At 41.4% G+C, this 26326-nt stretch overlaps 2 protein-coding genes across 3 annotated transcripts; one reads left to right on the top strand and one right to left on the bottom strand.

Moving 5' to 3' along the window:
• The first annotated feature begins 353 nt into the window (after window positions 1-353).
• Window positions 354-7792, top strand: chata (choline O-acetyltransferase a). The gene is made up of 15 exons (XM_069538265.1): window positions 354-493; window positions 776-875; window positions 1227-1418; window positions 1610-1728; window positions 2210-2263; window positions 2399-2579; window positions 3930-4107; window positions 4206-4375; window positions 4937-5037; window positions 5159-5287; window positions 5375-5497; window positions 5589-5730; window positions 6389-6451; window positions 6547-6684; window positions 7229-7792. The coding sequence occupies exons 2-15, from the start codon at window positions 828-830 to the stop codon at window positions 7613-7615; spliced, it is 2025 nt and encodes a 674-aa protein (XP_069394366.1). The 5' UTR covers window positions 354-493; window positions 776-827; the 3' UTR covers window positions 7616-7792.
• Window positions 7793-9304: 1512 nt separating this feature from the next.
• Window positions 9305-24479, bottom strand: ogdhl (oxoglutarate dehydrogenase L). Of its 2 annotated transcripts, none has more exons than XM_020087880.2 (23): window positions 24354-24479; window positions 23387-23619; window positions 22774-22944; window positions 21922-22024; window positions 20139-20254; window positions 19871-20025; window positions 19139-19285; window positions 18931-19021; window positions 18661-18840; window positions 18427-18555; window positions 17835-18014; window positions 17596-17748; window positions 16898-17000; window positions 16685-16813; window positions 16033-16183; window positions 13705-13832; window positions 13440-13618; window positions 13232-13303; window positions 12575-12700; window positions 11412-11484; window positions 11151-11314; window positions 10890-11044; window positions 9305-10806 (listed from the first exon to the last, which is right to left on the bottom strand). In XM_020087880.2, exons 2-23 carry the CDS (start codon window positions 23615-23617, stop codon window positions 10683-10685), a joined length of 3060 nt encoding a protein of 1019 aa, XP_019943439.2. In that variant the 5' UTR covers window positions 23618-23619; window positions 24354-24479; the 3' UTR covers window positions 9305-10682. The 2 variants fall into 2 exon arrangements, with proteins under 2 accessions (XP_019943439.2, XP_019943447.2); XM_020087888.2 differs by lacking the exon at window positions 24354-24479 and adding an exon at window positions 24109-24242.
• Between the last annotated feature and the right edge of the window lie 1847 nt (window positions 24480-26326).

The following is a 26326-nucleotide window of genomic DNA, read 5'->3' as shown; positions in this document are numbered from 1 at the left end:
AAGCAAATGGTTTCTTGTCCAAAACGGGCACACTTTGCATTTAATATCAAACACACAGCGCCGATTAAATCAGATGCAGAGAGGTGGAAGCAATAAAAGCTTCCAGGCTGAAGGAAAAGTGCCTAAGTTTTACAAAAGTCAAAAGGAAGAGGTCCATGCCACATCCACGATTTGTTCCTCAGCACCACAGCAGCATGTGCGCAGCCCCTGAGTTACAGCCGGCGTCTAAATAAGGTGCAGTGAAGATGTGAAGCGCCAAATAAACTTCTCGGCGAATGGCAGGACTTCTGGGAGGAGCCTGGCGGCCGTGCAGGGGGGTGAGGTACCCTCTCAGCATCTCCCCTCAGCCAGCGAGGGAGTTACGCACTTGCCATGTTGGGAATTTGAAAGATGCTTTAAAATTACAAAGGACCGAAGAAGTAGTAAGATATAAAAGTCAAGATGGACAAAGCTGATTTTTCCTGACGAGTGGGAATGACGTTTTTTCAGGCTGGTGAGTAAAATGTTATTTTTTAAGTGATTGATCATTTTTAATAAGGTAAGTTTAGTTTATTGGTATTATTCCGGTAGCATGACAACATCAAATGCAAAAGATAATCTGGATTATCATGCAGTAAAAAAGTTCGGTTTCTTGCACAGTTTATTCAGAGCAGTGGCACATTTTTGATTTTTAAAATTTCTCTTAAATATTCCCACAAGAGTGAGATGTTGTCACGTGTCTGTTGCTTTCACGTCTCAGAACTTTACACTGGTCTTATTTTATTTGTGGACATAGAGTCTGTCTCATGAATCAACCTGCTGCCTGACTTTCCTTCTGCACCGCCAACATGCCGGTTCTGGACCGAGAGCCCTCCAAAGATTCAGGGGGAGAGGATGTAAATATCTTATATGTGACTTATATGCATGTATATGTTTTTTTGTAAATGTTTTTAAATAAATTAGGGATGTAAAAGTATGAAAGTAAAAGTATTAATAAGATGACGACATAGTCAAGGAGGAATCCTAAAAGAATAATGACTATATTTTGATATTTATTTAAGTGAACTTGTTTTGAGTCAGTTTCTTAGTTCAAAAGTAAAATTATTTATCTTGATTATTATTTATTTTCTTGGTACAGTGATGTAATGCATGTGTCAGCTGATTCTCAGACCCTTTAAATTGATGTGTAGCCACACATTTATTTATTTTTTGATTCTTTTTCTGATTTTCATCACCACTCTGTTCAGGGTCTGCCGAAGCTGCCGCTCCCCTCCCTGAAAGACACACTGGACACGTACCTGAGGTGCATGAAGCACCTGCTCACAGAGGAGCAGTTTAATAAGACCCAAAACACAGTGAAGGAGTTTGGAGCCCCTGGAGGAGTGGGAGAACTACTGCAGAGCAAACTCAAGGAGAGGAGGGAAAAAGAAGCTAACTGGGTAAATACATAAAACGACCAAGACTCACAGAATAGTCACTTGTACAAAACAAGTAATTTTAAACAATAGGATCACTGAGGACAATAAGTGCAACACACGCCTTTTATTTTTAAATGTAGTGCTCCCTGTTTACTCACCTTTGGATCACTATTCCTAAGAGATCTTACCTTAAGGTGATTCCCTCTGTTTAGGTGTACGACTTCTGGCTGAATGACATGTACCTGAACAACAGACTGGCTCTGCCTGTCAACTCCAGCCCTGCGATGGTCTTCCCCCTGCAGAACTTCAAGGCTCCCATCGACTCTTTGAGGTATGAGGCACTGCACAGCCGAGAAAAATACAAAACAGGCTGTAAACAAGAAGCAACTGCAACACACTGTAAAAATCACTTCACAGGTAATGTTTGTTTATTACAGCATAAAGACTTGAGAAATGAGAGTGAACTGTACAAATGACTCGGACACCAACTCTGATCGATTATAGAAAAACTGAACACTTCCTTGCCACACATTGACAGATGGGGTCATTACCCAGAGTGTCCTGCGGTCTGAGGCCTGGCTGCTGGTGGCAAGGTTAAAGACAACAGAGTCTGTGGTTTGGTTAACATGGTATTGATCTGGCACCAGCTCCTTAAACACATGATTTACATAAAGAATTATAATGTTGACACACAATAAATGGAGAATTACTGAGAATAGAACGCAATGAGGAGGAGTGATCAAGTACTGTGTGTGAGTGTCTGTGTTTTGTCTGTTGTTGTGTATTGAACAAAACAATGTTTTCTTTCCTAGGTTTGCTGCACACTTACTGTCCGGTGTTTTGGAATACAAAACGCTTCTAGATGCGTAAGTTAGAGCACAGCGAGAGAACTAATAGTTTAATATATGTATGCAAAAATAGGTGTGACAGCTCTGTTCTCGTGTGTGTGTGTGTGTGTGTGTGTGTGTGTGTGTGTGTGTGTGTGTGTGTGTGTGTGTTAGACGTGCCCTGCCTGTGGACTACGCCCGGGGTCAGCTGGCTGGAACCCCGATGTGTATGGAGCAGTACTATCGCCTCTTCACTTCCTACCGCCTACCGGGACCAGAGAGGGACACACTAGTGGCCCAGGAAAGCAGTGTGATGCCAGAACCTGAACACATCATTGTGGCTTGTAAAAAGCAGGTCAGACAAAATGAAAAAGCAAATCCTGAATTTGACAAACCGATCACAACGAGTTGCTTTTACTAGATTTTTCAACCACATAACACAGTCAAAGTAATTAACTCGAGGTGCTTGGACAAGCTGCAATGTCCGTCAACATGTTGTTCTGACCCTTGAGTACTGCAGATTGCAGAATCTGCCTCTAAATGGAAAGATGGCAGCGTTTGTATCAGGGATAATTTAGCTTCATTGGTGGGAGGAAGAGGAGACACGTTGTCCATCTTTATTTTCAGTTTATGGTTGGGCCATACTAATCTTTGATCTCAGCTTTCATTTCCATATCAACCACACACACACACACACACACACACACACACACACACACACACACACACACACACACACAGCTCTGCTGTTTTGGCTGGTAATTAGACTCTACATCTGTGTCACTCACTTGTGTCTGATGGTACAGTAAACAGGTTCTGCAGGCACAGAGTAAACTTATCTCCTACACAGTAATTACCAGACCTCTGGGCTGCAAGTCATCTCTGTTGAGTTATAATCCATAACATGCTTGATATTTGTACTTCAGCACCTTTAAAAATAACGGATCAACATTTTCAACTATTTAACTCGTAATTTTATATTATATTATTTTGTAAATATAAAAACAATAAGGTCAACTTCAGATTCATCTAGTTCATCTTTTATTAAGTCTCATGCTTCAGGCTTTTTTCTTCTGTCACTTCCCACCAAGTGCTTTGGGATCCCTGGCAACAGCATGAATTTAGAAGTGTGGGTATAAACTGAGTCAACAACTCCTTATTAACCTGCTTTTACTCATGTCATCGTCAGCACCTCAAAAAATACAAATCAGACATATTTGCATTTTTTGCATGTAATAATCATGCTGTACTCACCAAGTTTATTGTAGGTATTGGAATCGCATCAAGGTGCTACATCCAGGTCTGATGGAGCTGGAAAATAGAGAAGTTAGACATACAGGTTTTTAATGTCTGCAAGGATTATTATCAATATTTCATGTGTGTTCACTTTATCTACTCCACAAAAAAGTGGTTTTGATAATCTGGCTGTGCGGCACTGATCATTTGTGTTTCTTGCCCCATTAGATTGAGTATATTCTAATAATTGAGAGAAATCTATTGCTTTAAAATTAAGATCAATCTTGTAATTTACCCAAATTATTATTTCGGAAGTGCTACACGTTTATCATATCTAATCCAATATAAGTGTCAGTGTCATTAGGAAACAAATTACCCATCCTGCCCACAGCTTAGATTCAATCTTAAAGAAACACATGTGACACCAATGCACAGAAACATTTTGTGTCTGATCTAAACCTGTGTCCAGTTCTTCGTCCTGGATGTGGTGATCAACTTCCGCCGCCTGAATGAAAGAGATCTGTTGACTCAGCTGGACAAAATTGTCAAGATGGCCGACAATGAAGAGGAGCAGCTCCCACCCATAGGTCTTCTCACTTCAGATGGACGGACAGAGTGGGCAGAATCTCGCAGAGTGTTAATGAGAGGTACATTATGAATGGAGATAATACATTTTCTGACAAAAACCCTCAATGTTACCAAATTTGGTTCCAAATAGACATTTTTTACTTGTTTTACGCTCTAGAGTCAACAAACAGGGATTCTCTGGACATGATCGAGCGTTGTCTGTGTCTGGTTTGTCTGGATGATGCCAGCGGCCCCGAGCTGAGCGACACCACGCGTGCCATGTGGATGCTGCACGGAGGAGGTGTGGCCAAGAATGGTGGAAACCGCTGGTACGACAAACCAATGCAGGTCAGTGAGCAAAGTTATCAGGTCAGGCTTCTTGAGTTTTTGTTTCTTTGACCTGTGTGCCCTGATTTAACTTTGAGAACTGGTTGAAGAATGGTCATTTAAAAAAGAAAATAGAATGATAACAATGATAAAATGGCTGGATGGTGGACGCTTCACAGCCGGATCAATATACTACTTTTATTTCCGAGACACGTGACAGACAAAACTGATGAACAAAATCATCTCTCACAGCGTCAGTGTCATTCGCAGATCACAAGGCAAATTCAGATTCTACACTTAAAGGAATTCTGGTAGAGAGTTGACGTTCCCACTGGATTACAAACCCTGAGCTTAAGACATGATATCAGCATGATGGAGATGTTTTGATGAAGAATTCAGATTCCTTGAATAAACTACATGATTAATATCGAATATATAAAGAGTTGGATGCCTCCTTTCTAAATAATTTGCATATATGATATGTATATGAGGAAGTATTAATGAAGCTGCACCCACAATAGGGATGAAATCTTAGAATTGCAGTTTGGTTCATCAAAACTGAAGATAGCGTCACTGTGTCAGTTTGTTGTAGGAGCTGACGGCTGCTGTGGAGTCGTTTGTGAACACTCACCATTTGAGGGAATCGTCCTGGTTCAGTGCACAGAGTATCTACTGAAATACATGTAAGAGATGAAATGCAGTTGTATCTTTAAAATGCCGAATATGTGGTATGGCATATGCTTTAAGTCACCAGATTAACCTAAATAAAATGCTAAACTGGGCAATATTCTGATCTGACGTCAGGATTGGCAGCCCATCAAAGCTGGTCAGAGCTGCGAGTGTGAGCGAGCTGCCTGCACCGCGCAGACTCCGCTGGAAATGTACTCCAGAGGTGCACAAGCTGCTCGCCTCCTCTGCCGACAAGCTCCAAAGGTCTGAGTGTTTACTGTACTTTCTTTTAAATCAAACAAACCCATGACAGCTTTCAAATCACAGCATGCTTTGTTTTAATTTCCTCAGGCTGGTGAGAAATCTGGACATGAATGTCCACAAATTCTACGAATATGGGAAAGAGTTCATCAAGAAGCAGAAAATAAGTCCAGATGCCTACATTCAGGTGGCTCTTCAGTTGGCGTACTACCGGTAAGACAAAGCTAAATATAACAGGGCTGATTCTGATGTATCACATTAACCCGAGTCTCCAACCAACAAGACTATCTCGCTCTCTTTCTAGATGTCATGGCAGACCAGTGTCTACGTACGAGAGCGCCTCCATACGACGCTTTCAGCAGGGCAGAGTGGACAACATCCGCTCAGCCACCCCCAAAGCCCTGGCCTTCGTCAAAGCAATGACTGATGGGAAGCAGAGTACAAGCGTAAGATGTTTTAGTGCAGACTCTTGCTGAATCTTAGCGTTGCAGTTTGGTTCAACACAACTGAAGATAGCGTCACTGTGTCAGTTTGTTGTAGGAGCTGACAGCTGCTGTGGCTGTGACCGATTTGATCAATAAAAGCCTATTGCTGATATGAACATTACATTTGAAAGAATAAAGAATGCAGAAACAATGTCCCTTCTTTGTTTATACTGAAGGTTAAAAATGTATTTCTATATTATTTTTAAGTTCTATATATTTGGTTGTTGTTGTCTTTTTATTTATAGTCATTTATATTATTTCTTTTGTAACAGGAGTTTGATAAAATCATCTTCGGCAACATTGCCAAATTTTCTTTTAAATATATATTAGTATGTCCTGTATATATTCAGTATTGGAATTTTTTTACTTCCTAACATCATTATCAGCCACCAAAAATCCATCACTCTAGAGGCTACAGTCAGTCGGATCATGTTTAATGAAGAGTAAAAGCTCAGTTTGAACTATGTATTGAAACCATCAGTTGTCTTTGCTTTTAACACTGAGATTCAATCTTTTACTTCGGTCTGTGTTCACGTTCCTCAGCATGAAAAACTATGCATGCTGAAAATAAAGGAAATTGAATAGCCTGTTATTGATTCTCTGTGGTTTACCTCTGCAGGATACAGAAAAGATGGAGATGTTACGAGGTGCCATAGCTGCACAGACAAATTACACTATTCGGGTAACTACTCTCCAACCTCATCCACTGAAAAACAGGATTTCAATGATGCTTATCAATGAAAATTCACTAATATACCTCTGTGTTTTATTTTCTAGGCCATTACAGGGATGGCAATAGACAATCACCTGCTAGGACTGCGTGGAATTGCACATGAGCTGAGGATGGAGAAGCCAGAGATTTTTTCAGATGAAGCCTATCTCATCAGTAACCAGTTCATTCTCTCGACAAGTCAGGTATCGGATTTCAAAACATTAAATTTAGTTCAGTTCACTCATCAGTAAAGCTCAACCTGTGAAAACACCTCTGTTGTCCTCTGTGGCTGTAGAGTAGCTACATGCCGGACTTGTTTCCACTTTATTTTAGCTTCTGGAAACAAATGAATCTCTAACTGCAACAGAACTTGATTGGGAATTTTGAAATTGCACGTATATAAATAAACCCCCTACAATACTTATTTTGATTCACAAAATCCACACCAATATCCAGGTGGATACATTTCACCTGTTTATAGATATCAGCATTCTACAGATTACTTCTGAGGAAATTCACCCAAATGAGGAAAAATGTTTAAGAAAGTGGAAAAAAATATCCTGCATCTGAACAAAAATTGAATGGGTCCTTCCTTGACCCACACTACATCCTTCCACCAAGCGTCATGGTAACCCGCTCAGCAGTTTTTGTGAAATCCTGCTGAAAATCAAACGCCAAATGAAACATAACCTCAATAGTGGAGGAAAAGATATAAAAACAGCACTGAAGTCTTCTTTCTTCCCTCAGGTCCCAACTACTGTAGAGATGTTCTGCTGTTACGGACCCGTGGTTCCAAACGGATATGGAGCGTGCTACAATCCTCAGTCAGACCACATCATCTTCTCAGTGTCCAGTTTCCATGAGAGCCCACAGACATGTTCAGCAGAATTTGTCAAGTGTTTGGTGCAGGGACTGTTGGACATGCGGGATCTGTGCAATAAATGCAACTGCGTCTCCACCCCGACCAAACAGAGGAAGGAGCAGATGCTGGAGACGCACACGCAAACAGAAACAAACTGGCAAAGCAAAACACAGCAGAGACCATGTGAGTCGTCCAGGAACCAACAAACGCTGCCACAGGTTCTGGTGAAGAAGCCGGACCAGACTCAAGTGGAGGCTCAAACCCAGACTTGAGAAGAGGAAGAGGCCCGAGCTTTGAAGAACCGGGGTAGATGATAGGAAACTGTCAGTGCCGGTGAAACTAGTGGTGGTGTGAGTTTAAATGTGTTTTCTGTGGTGCAATAATTTATTGAGTCCTTCAAAGAAACTGTGATACAAGATGTTATGTGAAGCTGTTGTGTCGTTCACAGTATCGTTAAATCTGTCAAGTGTTGACGAACATTGAATGAACTTATTCTCGAAGAATATAACAGTTTTATATGACATTTTCAGCTGTTAATATCCAACATACAAGGGAAATGTAAATGTTTAAAAAAAGCAAATATATGTAGGTATAAATTTGAGCCAAATTTGAGCTTTTGATTCTTGTTTTGCACTAAATTGAGACGAATCAGCCAAAGAAAAGAGGGATGAGAATGAAAACAACCTGGAGCTGCAGATGAAATGAGCAAATATTGAAATGAAAAATATATATATGTTATTTTCTCTTCGATATTTCTGGATCACTTCCACCACCGCCCGTCCATCAGTGTGACAGGACAAAATCAGTCTGTGACTTGTGACAAATGGCTGATTTGTTTCACTATATGTCAATTTGCAAAGTTGCATGCTGCTATCTAATGTTTTCCTGAAGATTATGGTACATTGTAAAACCCCAATCTTCTATGCAGCTCCCACAATGTTGTCTTCATAAATTGTTGTCTATTGCACCAATAATACATGTAATGATATATGTGGAATTACTTTTTCAAAAATGTATGTAAATCATTACATTACATTTGGATGATATGAAATATACATACAACTGACTTCCAGGGGAAAATCTTTAGTTAATCAATGTGAAGGTTAAGTGTGATTATCATGTATTTGTAAGTTCATGAGCAGAATATTAATTGAGCTATTTATTTTTGTATTATATAAATTATAGTAAATGTAACTTTAAAAATCAAACTACTGAGCAGAGGTGATCACTGTGGTTATATCTGTCAAACTGTATTTATAGAGTATAACTGAAGAAATAAAACAGAGAAACTAAAATAAATTGAATTGTTTCTGTTCGTGTTACTGTTTCCAGATCAGTAGTGTGTGTCAGTGTTAGTGGGCCGGTTGCATGGTGGAATTAGGATTTGTTATCTCGTAAAGAAAAATGATGAAAGTGTACGTTTTTAAGTTTTTGGCTTCATGATTACAACTTTTTCTGTCAAATCAATAAATATTTTAAGCTTACGTCGCTGTGAATGTGATAGTTTTAACTAAAAGGTTAATTTCAGTGACCTGTGGTGGAATTACAGAATAATAAATCATTTTAAGTTGTATATATTTCAATATGTCTATTCAAAATCCTTCCTTATCAGAGCCTTGCAACAAACTTGGTTATGGACCTTATGAATCCAGCAGAGTCGATGTCGGATGATGTCTTTCCTGTTTCAACTCAAACACTCCAACATGGAGGAAAACGTGCCACTGGAACATGGTGGAGCTCGTGTTCACCTGTCACATACAGCAGCTGGAGTTCGGTGAGTTCAGGGATACTTCACACATGTGTACTGTTACAAGAGATTTGCGGATCTCTGGGTAAATAACGCCATGACCCCTTTGGAGACTTTGAGGAAGCAGGGTGGGCTACATACACGATGCACAGATAGTGATAGGTGGGAAATCAAAAGGTATCAACATAATTTATAATTAATAGTTTGGTCCATCTATAAGTATTGCACATATTTATTTGTTTCATTAAACCATAACATGTTTTCCAGCATCATACTCAACTTAACATCACGACCACATCACTTAATTCAATTGAAACATTATATTGCATATGTCATTATTCCTGGTCTGGGTTAAACCCCATCTACCATGGACATTTGTTCTTCATTAATAAATTAAAATACGTAAACCTAAAAGTCATTGAATAATGTCTGTGTATGGCTTATAATTAATTCTCCCAGCTGTAATAGGAAAAGGAAAAGCTACAGTAAGGTTCAACAGGAAGCGTAATTTTTAAGAAGCATTTCTAAGCAGATAATACCAGTGCTGTTAAATACCTGGGGATTTTCATGTGACAACCAAGCGTCAGTATTGCTCTCACAGCATCCAAGGCTTTGCTGTGTGTTGTGTGCGTCCCTCAGCCTCCGAAGAGGAAGCCAAGCCTTATGTCCTAAGAAGAAAACATGGCTGCAAGTCTCTGTGCCAGCTGGCTCATGTCTCCCAGTGAAGTGAGGTGTGACAATAAATACACACTCCTTCACTAACTGCGAAGATAGCCAAAGCAAATACAGGCACTAAAACCTACTGATGTGTTTCATCTCACAATCGTCTTCATTCCTGTGATTCACGTTCAGTGTTTGCTTCTGCTATTCATATACAAAAATCCCTACAAATATTACTCAGCACTATAAATATAAACTAGTATTCCACAGAGATATCTACATTACTAAAGCTGCTAAAAAACAGTGATTGTCACAAATATAAACATGGACATGTGAATGTTGTTAGACGTACAGGGAGTTTACTGTTGCTTCTTCAGCACTAACCTACTGTGGACTGTGATTATATTTAATGTTTGTGTTATTTTGTGAGGAGCTTTTATTTTGAAATAAAGGTGTTTCTGGTTTTCTTTACACCGTGTGGTATATGATTAAATGGTTAATGATTGTTTATGTGGTATATGATTAAATATAGTGCAGATTCTCACAATAAAGTTGGGATCAGACTCCATGATGATGATGATTTTTCTGAGAACATTTCCTTCTACAAATTAAGGAAATATAGAAAAAGATGCATTTTGGGCATATAAACAAATATGAATTGATTTAATTTGACATGCATGACCAGGGAACAGCAGTGAGCACTAGCCCCAACAGTTTGCTGGCTCTAGACTGTCCTCCATGTTGCTCCTGATATCACAGTTCAGCAAGTCAGTCGGTGTTGAAAACATATCTTTCTTGTTAGGATTATGTTTACTGACACCAGACTGTGCTCCAGTCTATCATAAATCTGGCCATGTGAAGAAATAATAATTAAACTATGGTGGTCGGAGATGAAACTGCACCTCCAGCCTGGTTCTCACTCCAGGTCTCCACTACAAGTGCTTCCCCCGGAAAGCACTCAGGTTGAAAGCAGTGTCCATGAACCTCCTCAGCTCATTCAGGTGGGTGGACTTGTTCCCTGTTGCAGGCGCGGCTGCAGGGTCCCGTCCCACGTACCTGGAAGAAAACACTGACGGTTCAAATCCATCACCAGATACTCTAACATTATTCTTCCAGCTTGCTTTAGATGAGACCCTTACCAAACGGGTTTCTTGTTGGACACCACTGTGAGGAAACGTGGCCGGACGTAATCATAGTAACCCATGTTCTTGTGCTCCTCCTGACACCAGACCAGCTCAGCGTTGGCAAACTTTTCTGCCTCTGCTCTGACCAAGTCGAACGGGAATGGAGAGATCTGTGGGGGAAGCAGAAAAGCAGGTGAAATGACTAAAATGCATCTCTCTCGTATTTTGAAAGCCACAGTGCACAACATGCTCAGACAGAGGAGAGAGGTTAAACACCTGTTCAAGTCTGACAATGGCGACATCTTTCTCCAGGTTTTGCAGTTTTCTCTCTTTAGCCAGCTCGTAGTAGACTTTACCAGTGCAGAAAATCACCCTCTTCACATGACCTGGGCTTTGATTTGCAGGACCCTCGTCGGGAATCAGCCTCTTGAATCTAGTGCCTGCATCCGTTGAATATGGTTTGTCAGCTACAGCTGTACACCAACATTTTTGATACATTATCATGTCACATTTCACAGAGATAAAGTCAAACTTCACCTTTAGCGAGGTCATCAAAACTGGATCTTGCGTCCGGTAGCCTCAGCAGAGATTTTGGAGTAAAAACAATCAACTTGGGGAAAAACACAAGAGTTTCTGTCAGTAATTAACAACAGATTGTTCCTGTCATCCGTATCTTCATGGTGCGCATTGAAAAAACTCCAGAGATAAAAGTTTTTATCTCTTTTCATGCTAATTTGTTGCCGCCATATAGCATGCAACATCAGCATTGGGAAAACTAAACATTTCTTCAAAAATCAAATAAATAAAACCCTTTGCGCTCAGCCAACCAGGTCCAGACTTTCAGGGTTTTTCATAGAAAAAAACAAACAATATTATCCCCTATTGGCCCTCTCACTAATTTGCTCGGGAAGTACTTTTCTCATGCTTCACAAAGCATCGCATTTATGTGCGGCAGGGGATCAGTTAAGACATTCACTGTGGCTGAAAACCGAGACGAAAGAGCAGTGCACACATACAAAAAAGAGAAATGTGTTATTTCTCACAACTTTATACCCAAAGTAGTTCTTCTCTAGGGCCTTAAAGTACTAAATCAGAACATAGAGAACCATATTTGTACTGTATGTAAGTAATATGGTAAATGGTGGAAAGTATTGATGACCACTCAAAGTGATTTTATGTGCAGCTCTTTCTCTCTCACATATCAATTATACAGGGTTCACTATCTTGCTATCTTGCAAAGACACTTTTGCATGCAGGATGGGGGAGACGGGGATCAAAACGCAGACCTTCTGGCAAGAGGACAACCCGCTCTACCTCATGAGCCACAGCCGTCCAATTATCATAAGCTAAGCTTGTTTCTGCAAAACGGAATTCTTTTGAAGCATGGTTGTGACGAATATAATTGATCGTAAAATAGGTGAACAAATATTTATAATGAACTCAACTAAAGATTTTTACAGTTAAGAAATAATTTAAACAACAAATGAGACAAAGACAAAGTTCATATTTTATACGTCAGTTTTTGAGTTGTTGAAAACTCTGGAAAAATCTTATAACTCAATAATTTTATCTTTATCTTTGAGGGAAAGCAGTTGCTTGTATGTGCGATTTGAAACCAATCAAAGCGAAAACATCAAATCATATAAATAGTTAAATGACGAGCAAGACACAGATGTAGTGAGGATGGTGTTACACTTTACCGGTTTTCTGAACGGCAGCAGAATCTGCCGTCTGAGCACATGACAGTAGTTAGCAGGCGTGGAGCAGTTCACCACGATCCAGTTACAGTCGTGCAGCTGCTGGACTTCAAAATCTCCATTAAACTTCTGGGTGAAAAAAAAAAGAAAAAAAAGAATATAAAATAAAAATGTTATCAACTCTAAAAACGAAAACACAAATCAATAAGTTACTGTTGGCTGCAGCAATGTTTTTTTCCCACTCTTGAGCGCATCAGTGCACTGTATCTATCTCTTTCTCCCTCTCTCTCTCACACACACACACACACACTTCGGGGGAACGTTAATTCCCCAGTATGCTCCCACTAATAGTTTGATCAATATCCCATTTGAAGATGAATCTAGGAAGCTTCTGCTGATGCTGTGGTTCCTCCGTGAATGTTCCTGTGTGCGAGCAAACCCTTAGCCCTGACTTACTGCTGAATACCAACACTTTGGAGGGCACAATGAAGAGACCCCTAAAGCTCCAGAGAAATTGGCAATCATCACTTAAGCAGTCGTTACATAAGCATAGCCATTAAAGCTGGAAAGCTGTTGGATGTTAACTGCAGTGTACTGTCAAGTTCTTTGACATTTATCATTGGGTAATAACAGTAATGTAAATTGTACATGTGAGCATACAGGAAAGTGATCGGGGTCGTCTTTGCTCATCTGTAGGAAGCGTTCGGGTCGAGCTGAAGAATGTTCAGGACCCTGAGGACAGAAGAAGACAGGAGCAGGACACGTGATGAGAGAATGGAAGAGGAATTTCAACATGTGGTAAGTTAATAAAATTCAGGTTACAACAGATCGCTTTTCTAAAAACAACTGGTTGAGTTTCCATTCTCACCATTCCCTCCATCCCATGTGGCAGCAGAAGGATGATACCATTGTTACGGACCCACTTGGCCTGGCCCGAGCTGATGAACTGGTCGATGATACACTGGGCCGTGTTGTGAAAGTCCCCAAACTGAGCCTCCCATAGGATCAGAGCATTTGGATTGGCCATGGCAAAGCCGAGCTCAAAACCTGAAATTACAATCATCATCAAACAGAGCAAAAGAAATCTATTATATCTGCTTAACGCTGTGTAGCCAGAGCGACTTCACTCTTACCTAGCACTCCGTACTCTGACAGGGAGCTGTTGCACACAGTGTAGGGAGCCTGGTCGGCCCACAGGTGATTCATGGGAACACAAGTACGTTTGTCCACCTCTTGGTCGTGCAGAACATGATGACGGTGACTGAACAAGAGAGACAGAGACCGAATGAAGTGAAACAGCAACCAGAAAAAAAACTTTCAAGACAGAGAGAAGAAGGCACAAAACGCCACATTTTAAAACTTGAACTGTATTTTCTGAATAAGCTGTTTTCAATAATGCAGGGGAAAACAACTGGTTTACTACACACAGACACACACACACACTGCAGCCTCTTGTTTCGGCCCATGACAGCCCTCCATAAAGAGTACCCTCCTCTCTCCTGATCTTCAACAAGAGTTGATGGGAGTAAAGAGCCGAGTGTTAACAAGTTCTGCCAGTCCGCTTACTCACGGTGCAGGAATCAGCCCTCAAAACCAGCACGATCAGACAATCACTTAAAGTCCTTTAACATCACTCTAATAACGTCTACACACACACACACACACACACACACACACACACACACACACACACACACACACACACACACACACACACACACACACACACACACACACACACACACACACACACACACACACACACACACTTGTCCGACACAGAGGAAGAGGTTATGTAATCGTCATGTGAAGCAACAGCAGGAAATAGCAAAGTCTATTGATTATAATCTTGATTCTGATATATTACTTCCTAGAAGATTAGGTGATCATGATTTGAGTCCTCTGAGTTATACCGTCCATAACTATGGACTAATGAGGCCACATAATGTACTGCATGATTACTGTTGCTCCACATTTTGCTGGACATACATTTTCACTTCAAGAAACCCTTTGATGCTCGAAGAGAATCGAGAGCATCCAGCATTAATTGAGTTAACAAAATTTCATGTTTCATTTTCTTAATCCAGTTATTCCAAAGATGACACAAAAAAATACTTCACAAGAACAAGGTATTTCTCCGGGATTGCCTCATAGACTGGGTACCCAACTCTCATCTTTCTGGTATTTTAAACACAAGAAAAAAATACACAGTGTTCCTCTGCCTGGGGGCCCCATTAGTCAGGGGAAAGGGGTGCACGACGCCGCACATGCAACCCACCCAAACACAACAACTGAATCCATTAGTCCACACGGTTACGTACATCACAGAAACGCAAGCAGGTCCACTCAACTGGAACGTGCCAATATGCTCAGCTCCTAAGATGGGAAACAAGGGTAGAGGGGGGGATGAAAAAATTGTAGATTGACGAAAGAAAATAGCGATAAAGGGAGGTGAAGTCTAGCTGAAGTGCAGTGGCAAAAAAAATAAAATCTAGAAAAAACAACAGGTGATAGCGAGATGAAGGGTGTGTGTAGCATTTCACTGTTTTTTTTCAGGTCAGGAAATTGCCCTATTGAAGGGGACAGTGAAATGGGAGAAGTGGATGTCAGCGGTAAATGCGAGGGATAAGAAAAAGCCCCGTAGCCTCTGGTTAGTTAGTGTGATGTATGTCGCAGTGAGGTGGAGGGGGGCCGGTGTCAGTAAAGATGAGCTGCTGGAGAAATGATAGAGGACAGATGAGACAGGCGCAATGAGAGGGGGGAGCTGGCTTTGTTCATGTGTCACTCGTTCCCTCCATACCATGACAACACCATGTGGGCTTCACAGATCTCAGGAGACTGCGCTGACGTCTTCTGTCTGACAGACTCACTGTGCCACTATACCCCCACCACCCAGTTTCTTAATTCCCTATCTGCATGAGAGTGTTTTTTTACACTTTAAGTCAGGTCAGGCATGATAACCCTGACACACTCAACACTTGTGGCAGTTGGAAATAGTACATTCGGGACATTCACAAGTTGAGAGTCATTGTAGAGCTGGTGGGACAATATTAAAGTCCCACTCCAGCAGCTTATTACTTCTTTGTTCCTTAAAATTTCATATTGAAAATGATCGTCAGGAAAACATTTGACTCTTTGCCTTAAATACTGCAGTGATATGGTGGAAATACTCAGCCATCGTGCTCAAAATATGTGATTTGCCGATGTTGCCAGAGTTGTCAACACGACCATCATCACGTAAATGCTGATGACCCAGAGGCTGTGTATTATCATATAAAGGCCTTTAACATGTTTAAAAACTTGATATTCACTCAATTCTGACCAAGGTGCTGACGTGGTAGCAGCAGGCGATCCCTGTAGAGTTGATGCTAATTCTAACAGACATGGAGGTTTAAAAAAATGGTAATATAAATCCTAATAAAGGAAGGATTGAGTTTCAAGTTGTGTTGACATGGACTCACCTAAAGGTGCCCCTCTCCACATCCTGCCCACTGAGTCGCACATGGATGCCATCTTTGAGGAGGGAACCAAAGGCCATATACTCTCCTAGAGCCCAGTCCATCTGACGATTCTTCACCAGGTCTGCACGACCGCGCAGGATACGAGCCACACCTGCACACACACAGACAAGTGATATCTTAGAAGACCAATGGAGAAGGACTGCAAAACACAATGAATTCATGTACAGTAGTTTCTAGTCTTGATGACCACTCAAAGCACTTTACAGTACAGTTTGTCATTCACTCATTCACACACTCATTCATACAGTGCATCTATGGGCAGCACTTTTTTCTATGAGGGTTCAGCATCTTGCCAAAGAATACTTCAGCATGCAGATGGGGAGGAGTGGGATTGAACCACCCCCCCCTTCTGGTTGGAGGACGAGCGTGCTACCCCTCAGCCACTGCCGCCTCATGACAAATGGGAAGTGAATATCGGAAGTCAAAGCTCAACAAAGTGGAGCCACACTGTGATTTGTCTCACCACAAGAAGATGTTTTACTTGCCCCTTGTTCTCACAGGTTGGAAGTGAGCAGAAGGTCAATGTTTGCATAGGTGCGACCAGGCCGATACTGGAAACATCACTATTCCTGCACAAAGCAACTAGACTCACCAGAGTGGATCTTAAAGTCTTCCAGAGGCACTGAGCTGGCAGTCTGGCCAATGTGCTGCAGAACCTTCTCCTCCAGTCCGGTGAAGACACAACTCATGCTCTTGGGTTCTCCCTCCGCTGTGAAAAAATCTTAAGAGAGAGCGATGGCTTCACTTCAGCAAGAACAGAAAGTATTCACAAACAAAGAAGAAAATGTTTTTAAAAGAAATTTACCAGGCCAGGGGGAGTCAAGCCAGTGTCGAATGTGTAAGATCTTTTCATCCTTCGAGCTGGTGTATGCCTCCTCACATATCTTGTCATATTTGGCAACTTCTTCCTGCAATCACATGTGGTATCACACACATATATATATATATATATATATATATATATATATATATATATATATATGTATATATGTATATATATACATATGGAAGAGGAGGAGGAGGGTCTCCACTAACAGTAATGGTTCTGCCCTGCTATATAACAAATAAGGCTTGTGCAAAAATCCAAATACCAAACAATGTTCATCAACAGCCACGAACTAGCACACCACAGAGGCAATGCAGGATTTCTCAGTGTGGTATAAAAAAAACTGCACAGAATGGATGTTGTGATCAAAGTTTATGGTTTGGATGAAGAACCTGAGCAGTTCCACTGAATGGTGCAAGAAACTGAGATATACTTCAACTTCATTGAGCAATATATACTCCATGTGAGGGATTGTGAGCCGAGGAACTCTGTCAATAAATTGAAACTCAAATACAGCAGTGCTGGCACAACATATTTACTCAAAGGCCTGGGTAATATCTATGTGTGATTTAATGCTCTATAGTCCTGCAGATGGTGATATCAAATAAAACAGAATCTAGGACGAGCAGCCAATATACACTATATTTAACAAGAGAGAACTGCATTAGATCACAAACCTCAAATTCCTGCAGTGTCACCACTCCCTCAGCAATCAGCCTGTCAGAGTACTTTTTCAGCACATGCTCCTGCCGACAGATCTGTTTGTACATCAGTGGCTGAGTGAACATGGGCTCGTCCATCTCGTTATGTCCAAAACGTCTGTAACAAACCTGTAAAAACACAACACAAACCTTAAAAACACAAGATATGCTTTAATATGTAGTTGTTAATCCATTAAAACATGACTGTGACTAACCAGGTCAATGACGACATCCTTGTTGAAGGTGGTCCTCCACTCTGACGCAACCCGACAAACGTACATGACGGCCTCAGGGTCGTCAGCATTCACGTGGAAGATGGGTGCGTTCACAACCCGGGCGACATCAGTGGGGTAAGGAGAGGAGCGGGCGACCCGAGGGTCTGTGGTGAAGCCAATCTGGGAGGCAACAATCAGACATTAAACATAACTTTGTTCCACTGTGATGGGACAAAAGCATGTGTAAATAAATAAAACTTATGTGAGGATGAATATGAGTAAGTATGAGTACATGTATGACTATGAGAATGACTATGAGAATGAGCATGAATATAAGTATGACAATTAGTACGAGTATGCATAAGTATACCTGTGAGTATATGAAAGAAAATCAAAATGAGAGTGAGTAAGAGTACGACCTTAGTATGAGGAAGAGAGTGACAATCAGTGTGAGTATAAGCACGTGTCAGACTATGCCTATGAGTGTGGGTATAAGTTGAGTACGAGAATGAGAATTTTTACGGCCTTAACTATTGTCAGGTGAGCAAATGTGCCAGGTCACATGTTACAGTGACATGGATCTCTCCAGTACCTGGTTATTGACCACCACATGGATTGTACCATGTGTCGTGTAGGAGGGAAGCTCACTTAAGTGGAAGGTCTCGTACACAACTCCTTGTCCAGCAAAAGCAGCATCTCCATGCATCAGGATGGACATGACCTGGGAAAACAAATCATGTCACTGACTCAACAGGTGGAAACCCCTTGCCACTATTTTTCCCAAACATAAACTCAGCCCTTGTGTACGTGGTATAATGATCACTACCTTCTTCCCCTCTGTGTCTCCTCTGTAGAACTGCTCAGCTTTGGCCTTTCCCTGAACCACTGGATCCACCGCCTCAAGGTGGGAGGGGTTGGCCATGAGGGACAGCGTGATGTTCTTGTCAGTCTCACGGTTGATCCTCTCGTGGTACATCCCGAGGTGGTATTTGACATCACCTGAACCCTACAGGTACAGATATGAAGATCATGTTGCACCCCAGAATGCTCATCTCTGATAGTTTCCCATCTGGTCAGATATTAACAGCCTCCTCACCTCATCAGCTGCCTCTAACTTAGGGTCAAACTGGCAGAATATCTGGTCCAGGTCCTTACGGATCACGTTAGCGAGGACATTCAATCGACCTCTGGATATGTTGGATATATAGTTTACACAATTCAAATCAGACATGGGAGGAGAGTAACGGGCTGCATACATACAGTAGATTGAATTGAGAGGTGAGAGACGGCGTAATGCACATTACCGATGTGGCATCCCCATGATCACACTGTCAATGCCCGCCTCACTCGATTTGTCAATGATGCTTTTAAGAGCAGGGATTAACACTTCACAGCCCTCGAGACCAAAACGTTTCTCTGAAGACCACTTCCTGGCCAGGAAGTCCTCAAACCTAAACAAAAAAAGGTTCTGTTAATAACAACTAAGAAATAAGGTTGACATTAAGGGGACATATTATGCTTTGTCAGGTTTTCCCTTTTCTCCAGTGTGTTATATGTTTTTTATGAATCTGCAAAACTAAAAAGTCTGAGGTAAAGGAAGCTCCTTCCCTGGGATTAAAGAGACGGAAGCTAAAACCAAGCGTTTCAGACAGAGGCTGAAAAGAGAGATGCAATGGACAGTTTGAGGAAAGTGATGTGTTTCCTAACCATTAAAGCATGTAAAGCTTTTTCATACAAATTTACTATACTATTAAATTAGCACAAAGAATAAATATGTCACAGGAGACATATATGCACAATGCACACTATAAGAATAGGTAGATCACCTGCAGGAACCTCCTGTGACTTCCAGGATCATTTATCAAGAACGAAAATGAGCTTACATGAATACAGAATAGAGGGTTTATCTTTCCAAACAAACAGACGCACCAGAGTTTTGTTTATGTTATGCAAGGCACTGATGTGAGCTATAACTAAAAGTGAAGTAGTGCGCTGTCACCAGAGTGTGCATTGGAAAATGTTTAGTCACTGCTGACCGTGTGGATCTGACCAGGCGGGCGAGCAAAGTTCTCTTCTCAGCATTAGTGAACTGCAAGATCCCTGGAGTCTCAAACTTCTTGCGGATCCACTGACACTGGTCCACGTTGTTTATGAACATGAATTCCACTCCTATGTGACCACAGTAGGATGTCTGAAAAAGAAGATATCAAAAAAAAAAAAAAGGAAATAACTTTGCGATAGTAACATGGCAATGTGTTCTGGCTTTCCTTATTAGAAAAATGTTTAGACACAAACGCAAAATACCTCGAGTCTGCGTATGATCTCTTTCAGAGGCAGAGTGGTGTTTCCTCCTCCGATGAAGGTGGTAGGGGGCAGCTGGAAGCTCCTGTCCAAGTCAGACTCATCAAGACCATAGAAACCTATAATTATACCAGGCGAGGCATGTTTAGGCAGACCTACCACATATTCTGTTTATTTTGTTTCCTGGGAGAACTGTTATAGTGTAATTAATTAAGGCTTTAGAAAATCCAAAGAGTCAAACCAAAGGAAAGTGTTGTGACATGGTAATCTATGGATACATTTATTTATTTTGACAGTAGAGATCTTGAATCCAATTCATCTCATATAATGTGAATGCAGCAGAAAACATAGTAGAGTACTAAAGAATATGATTATTTTTATTTCAATTACTGTCATACACTTTGATAATGATTTAATCAAGGATATTCACATAACTTGATTAGTTGATAAGTCAAGTGGCCTAATATTGATCATATTTTAACAATGAATAATCCAGTTAGTCACTTATGAAGCAACTGTCAGACACTATTGGTTCTAGTGTCTCAAAAGCATTTACTAATTTGATCTGTTGTATGTCAGAGCAAAAAACTTGAGTCATTTAGTTTTTGATCATCAGGGAAAAACCAGCAATCTGAGGACGTCATCTTAGGTTCGAAAATTGTGATGGATATTTTTCTCATTTAACTAAATGATTAACTGATCCATCAAAAGTATAATAACCAAAAGATTAATTGAAAACGAGAATACTAATTAGCTGCAGCTCTAAACGAGAGGGCACTGCTGCCTCCAAACTCTGAGCAAACGTCTGCAGTGAATCAACTGACAAAACTCAGTGAGGTTTAATCAGAGTTGATTAATTTGATGGCAAAACCTGTAAGAATAAAGGTCGGGGAGAAAATACAAACTATTAACCAGAGTGTGGGAGCCCAGCGGAGCTGAGGAGATACAGCATCAGTATCTGAAGCCTCACATACAGAAGGTTTCTGCTCTGACTAAACCCACCTGAGAGAGCTGCTCAAACTCAAGACCACAAGCAACATAAGAGGAGACAGGTGCAAATCATATTAGGAAACCGGGAAAGATAAAGGGGCCAGGAATAGACTTGTGCACTATCGACTGAGCAAATAAGAGGCCGTGGAGCCTATCATTAACTTTCATTAAAGAAGCTAGAGCCCTGATGACAATACATAATGCAACGCTATGTCCTGATCACGGATAACTTCAGAAACCAAGTCTCTCTCTGTTTCTGTCTCTCTCCTCTTTACTGGATATTACTGCACATTTCTACCACATGTTTTGACCTTCAGTCAGCTAAATGAAATGAAGAAAGACATGAGCTCAGCCTGAGATGGCGTTTGGAGGACCAACCCATATGTGAGAATTTGATTAGTGTGGTTATAAATGCACAGGAAAAATAAAAATGTTTTATTTATAATTATGAGGAAGAGGAGGCTTTTGAAGTATAAGCTTGTCAAAGAGAATACTATGCTTTTAACTGAAGTATTTCAACACAACATGTCTCCTGAGGTAATTAGAAGAAAGTCTCATCAGCATAAACACAGCCAGTGGGTTCATTCCTTTCTTAAAAGGGATATAAGAAGGAACCATACCTCTCATATACAAAGTCTATACAGGAAAATGTATAATTAAACCAGTAGGGAACCTTGTATATCTAGTCCATAATTCAAGTGTTAATAACACAAACTGTTCATTTCAAATCAATAAAGCCTGTTTTAAACATTTTCAAAATTCTGATGTTTGTTTGTTGTAGGTTTGTGACGTGCACCTAATTTATCGATGGTGGTGATCAGGTCAGAGGGAACGAAGGAGTCCAGGTCAGTGTCCAGGATTCCCAGAGGGTCTAACTGAGCAACATGGTGACCACGGATCTGTTTAGAGAGATAAAGATGAGAGAGAAAAAAGAGGAGAGAATCAGGTAAAAAAATTTAAAAAGTCGCTACCAGGAGAGAATACCTGGTAATTCGACAAGGGGCTGCTGCCATTATGATGCTGACGAGTATTAACAACTGGACACTAACAGCTAACACTCATTTATAGGCCAACAGCTCCATTGAGGTGCTTTAATGAGAATGCACGCACACAAGCTCACACATTCCCGCCAGGACTCCACCCGGCTGGGAATAAAAGTGACGCCTTTGCCAAAAGACAGAATTTAAAAAATCCCTGGGATAGTTCCTTGGATTAATTTGAGAGCAAGGGGAAATGTTACCACCTGTTTTGTTTAAGTAGTCTCTTTGATATTTCTATTTTCAAAAAGCAGCCGGGGTAAGTAGGTTAGACTTAATCTGCCAATTTGCATAGCCTGGTGCATTGACAAACAAATTGTGTATTCCTTTTAATGAAAGGACACAAACAGCTCCCAATGCCAGTCACATCTGTTGCAGAGAGCCAAACTGATTTGTTTAATGTATTTTTCACACACACATTGGAGATACAAATAGTCAGCCAGTTGAAGACAGATGATATCTTAATTCAGTACACACACTGCTTTGATATTTAAACAGATGCCCATGAGATATGAGCTCAACCTTCAATTTGTAAATAGCATAAGTCCATATTACAGAGACTGATTCATGTGTGTGTTGCTCACAGTTGGGCAGGGTGAGCGTGCACTAACCTGGTAGGCTCTAATGAGAGTGTGCACAGCCAGGTGGTCCTCCACCACTTTCTGTGCCATGTCTGGTGAGTGGGACAGAACTCGGCCCTGGAACAGAGCGGAGGGGCGTCCTTCACCCGCCTCGCCAGATGGGCTGGAGGACTGGATGTTACGGAAGAATGTGTCCCAGGACTAGAGGAGAGAGGGAGACAGATCCAACAGAGGTAAAGAGGTTCATCTCAAACATGGGCCAAAAATGTCTTGCTAGCAGTGAACTCTAAGGTGTTTCAGTATTTCCCTCCATCTCCAGACTCTTGAAGTTAAGAAAACAGTTTGGGGGCTGACATGTCAGTGGAAGACCATTCAGGCAGGAATCTTGGATATTTACAGCTACAGTACATTTGCACATGGCACAGGCAATTGAGCTACCAGTACATCCAAGTGCTGGTTTATCATGTGCAGACAGAGATATGCAGAACTGGCAACTACACTAAAATGATGGTAATTTATCTGTTTAACTAACTGGATGCTCCACATTTTCCCTCTGCGGATTTCAAGGGCAAAACAAAAAGATTCTACTTCATATCTTAATTTGTTAGAGGTGATTTACTGATATTTGTGAATGAATGGTTACCTCGTGGACGTTTTTATGATCCTCCAGCCAGGCAAAGTACATCTCCTCCACATAGCTGGAGCAGCTGGCCACCGCTGAGGGAACAGGCGCAGCCCCGGAGGAGCAGCCTCTCCTGGGATCGACCCAGCGGCGCCTGCAGGCCAGGGCCCCTCCACCACACCCGCGCAACCACTGGCTTCCCCCTGCACATCCGCCCCGCAGGACACCCGCCAACGCCCGCAACTGACTCATGGCTGGAGGGAGATAGATGTACGCAGACTTATTGCTTTTTTTAATTTTTTGATTGCCAAACAATTTATGGGCAGTATTCATTAGTGGTTTTGACGCCACAGCTGCAGCTGACTCATGGCTGGAGGAAGAGAGAGATGGATGCAGACATCTTGCTTTTTTTATTTTTTGATTGACAAACAATTGATGGGCAGTATGCATTAGTCGTTTTGACGCCACACGCCAAACAGCAATTCCTGCAGAGTGATTGTAGGTTACGATTGGAGCGCATAATAGCGCACAGACTCGTTATGTATGAAATGACCTTTACAAGCATATATTTTACATGGAACTTCCTCTGATCGCGGCAGCAAAACATCTGAGCTATAACTCAGTGTAAGAATAACAGCCGGCACGCAATGGTCTGCGCGTCTGTTTCTGCGCAAAGACGCTCCAGCTGCAAAATCCGGGTAACAGCCTGACCGAGTCAGCGGTGGAGTGTGACTGCTCCTCACCTTTTTCCTGCAGGATGCTTCAGCTTTTGCTTCAGTGCTGCAGCGCCATTACCAACACTCACAACACTGCCTATTTCATTCTGGGTCTGAAACCACTAATCCCTTAACGTCAACACAAATCCCCCATAATCCACCCCTTCTCGTCTCTGACAGTGCAGAAGCGCAGCGGTGTCTCCGGAGGGAGAAAAAACCGGACAGTGGTTTAAAAATGTCGTGAGTTTTTTATTTGGAGAAGTTGCATTTACCTTAGACTGCACTGCTCTCTGACTCTACTGTCATCGCCGAAGTAGGACAGGTACAGTGAAGGTGACACACATCCGAGAGCTGCAGCCACGTCGGTGTGGACACGCCCCCTGCCACAAGCACGCACACCGTATCAGGTGGTGTGCACCCCCCCCCCCAAACCAAACACAGAGAAAAGAAAACAAATCAGTTTATCAGTAAATCAATACAAATGTTTCATGATAAGATTTTTCTCAGGTGCTACAAATAAAAAAACAGATTTATCAGATCAGATTTATAATCAATACACTTACTTTCATCCTGTCATTTCAGGCCCCAAAATTAACTGTAATCCTGCAATTAAAACAATAACAATACAGGAATCTGTTAATTATGGCCATGGTTTGTGCTGTTTTGTTTATAAGAGCAATCAGATTTATAATCAATATACTTACTTTAATCCTGTCCTGCCAGGCCCCTTCACAAACACAAACACACACACACACACACACACACACACACACACACAAAATACATCACACATTTGTCTCTCCCCTCAGTGTTAATTATATGAGCCAATTAAACCTTTGTTAAGGCTGAACATGAGACACTTGAGCAAGCAGTTTCTGATTGATGGGCTTCTACCTTGAGTGGGTTAAACAATAAGATAATTGGCCCTCCCCTCGCTCCCTCATTCCAGCCTCCTTCCTTTCCCCTCCACCACTGCTCTCCTCCTCCTCATCGAGATTTTCATCATTCATACTTGGAAGCACGGGAGGAACAGTATTATCCATCATGACAAAGCACACCACTGAAAAAAGGGAGGGACAAGGGAGTGGGAACAAGTTGTAAGAGGATCAACAAGACAGAAACCAGTGTAGGTCTAAATATAAGGATCGCATTATCCACAGCAACATGTCGTCTTTAAAGTTATTGTATCAGATTAAGGCACAATATCTCTTAACAACAAAAAATTTCTCTTTGAACCCTGCACTACAACATATTGTGTGTAACCAAGGGTTTTCTCCCACAACAATATATTCAGCATGTATTTGCTTTACTAGACAACCCACAATAATCCTGAGCGTTCCCCCCGAAAGAGACCTCTTCCCTTCATTATTTGCATTTGTGTTCGCTGCGGCTCTCCAGCTGACCTAAAGCACACAGGGTCAGGCAATTATGAACTGAAATGCCATTTTGTTGTAGTGGCTTTGGTGCATGACAGAGATGGAGCGAAGACCAGTTGCTTTCTGGCATTTTATTAATAGTGTTCATCGATGAAAAGACCTGTGCCGCTGGGTAACAGGGCTCCGTGTTAAATTACATCCTGTTTAGAATAATTACATCACTACTCAGGACGAGACTGGACCAGCGGTTTGGTGTTTTTGAGACATTTCTTGTGTATGGGTAAAATTTAAATCCTCCTACCTATTGTTTCTGGTTGTTGTGCAAGTTTAAATACATCATCTATGTTTTGGATTGTGGTTATTCATTCATGGGATTTGCCCGACACGTCCAGCAAATCTCCAGTGTCCAAATATGTTATCTAAGAGGCCGTGCAGTAACATCAAATAAAGTTGATGTTCTGGTGACTCACGTTCATGGCCGCCATCAGCAGTTAGGTTGGCCAAACCAAATTGACTGTAGTGTGTGCACACGAGTCCAGAGCTCATTTGGTCAATGCCGGGCTCAGTACAAAGAGCGAGAGAAGCAGATAATGTGTAATCCACTTACCCCAGCCAAGCCTACACACCATTTATGGAGGTCCACGTCATGGGGCTATTTAGGAACCCTAATTCATCAAATAAAGCATGTTTGGAGGTGGAATTAAATTTTCCCTGACAGCCCCTTGGAACACGTGCTGTTACAAAAATCAATCACATTTCAAATGATTAAATAATGTATGATTTCATTACATTAAGTGACACATCTGCTATGCCGAGACACGGCCACAAAAATATGTATAAGAAAAGAAATGAATTCTCTCTGATGAAGG

Source organism: Paralichthys olivaceus, chromosome 14 (genome assembly GCF_024713975.1).
Source record: "Paralichthys olivaceus isolate ysfri-2021 chromosome 14, ASM2471397v2, whole genome shotgun sequence".
Lineage (NCBI taxonomy): Eukaryota > Metazoa > Chordata > Actinopteri > Pleuronectiformes > Paralichthyidae > Paralichthys > Paralichthys olivaceus.
Note: the sequence above shows the minus strand (reverse complement) of the source record. Positions and strands in the feature narration are given on the sequence as shown.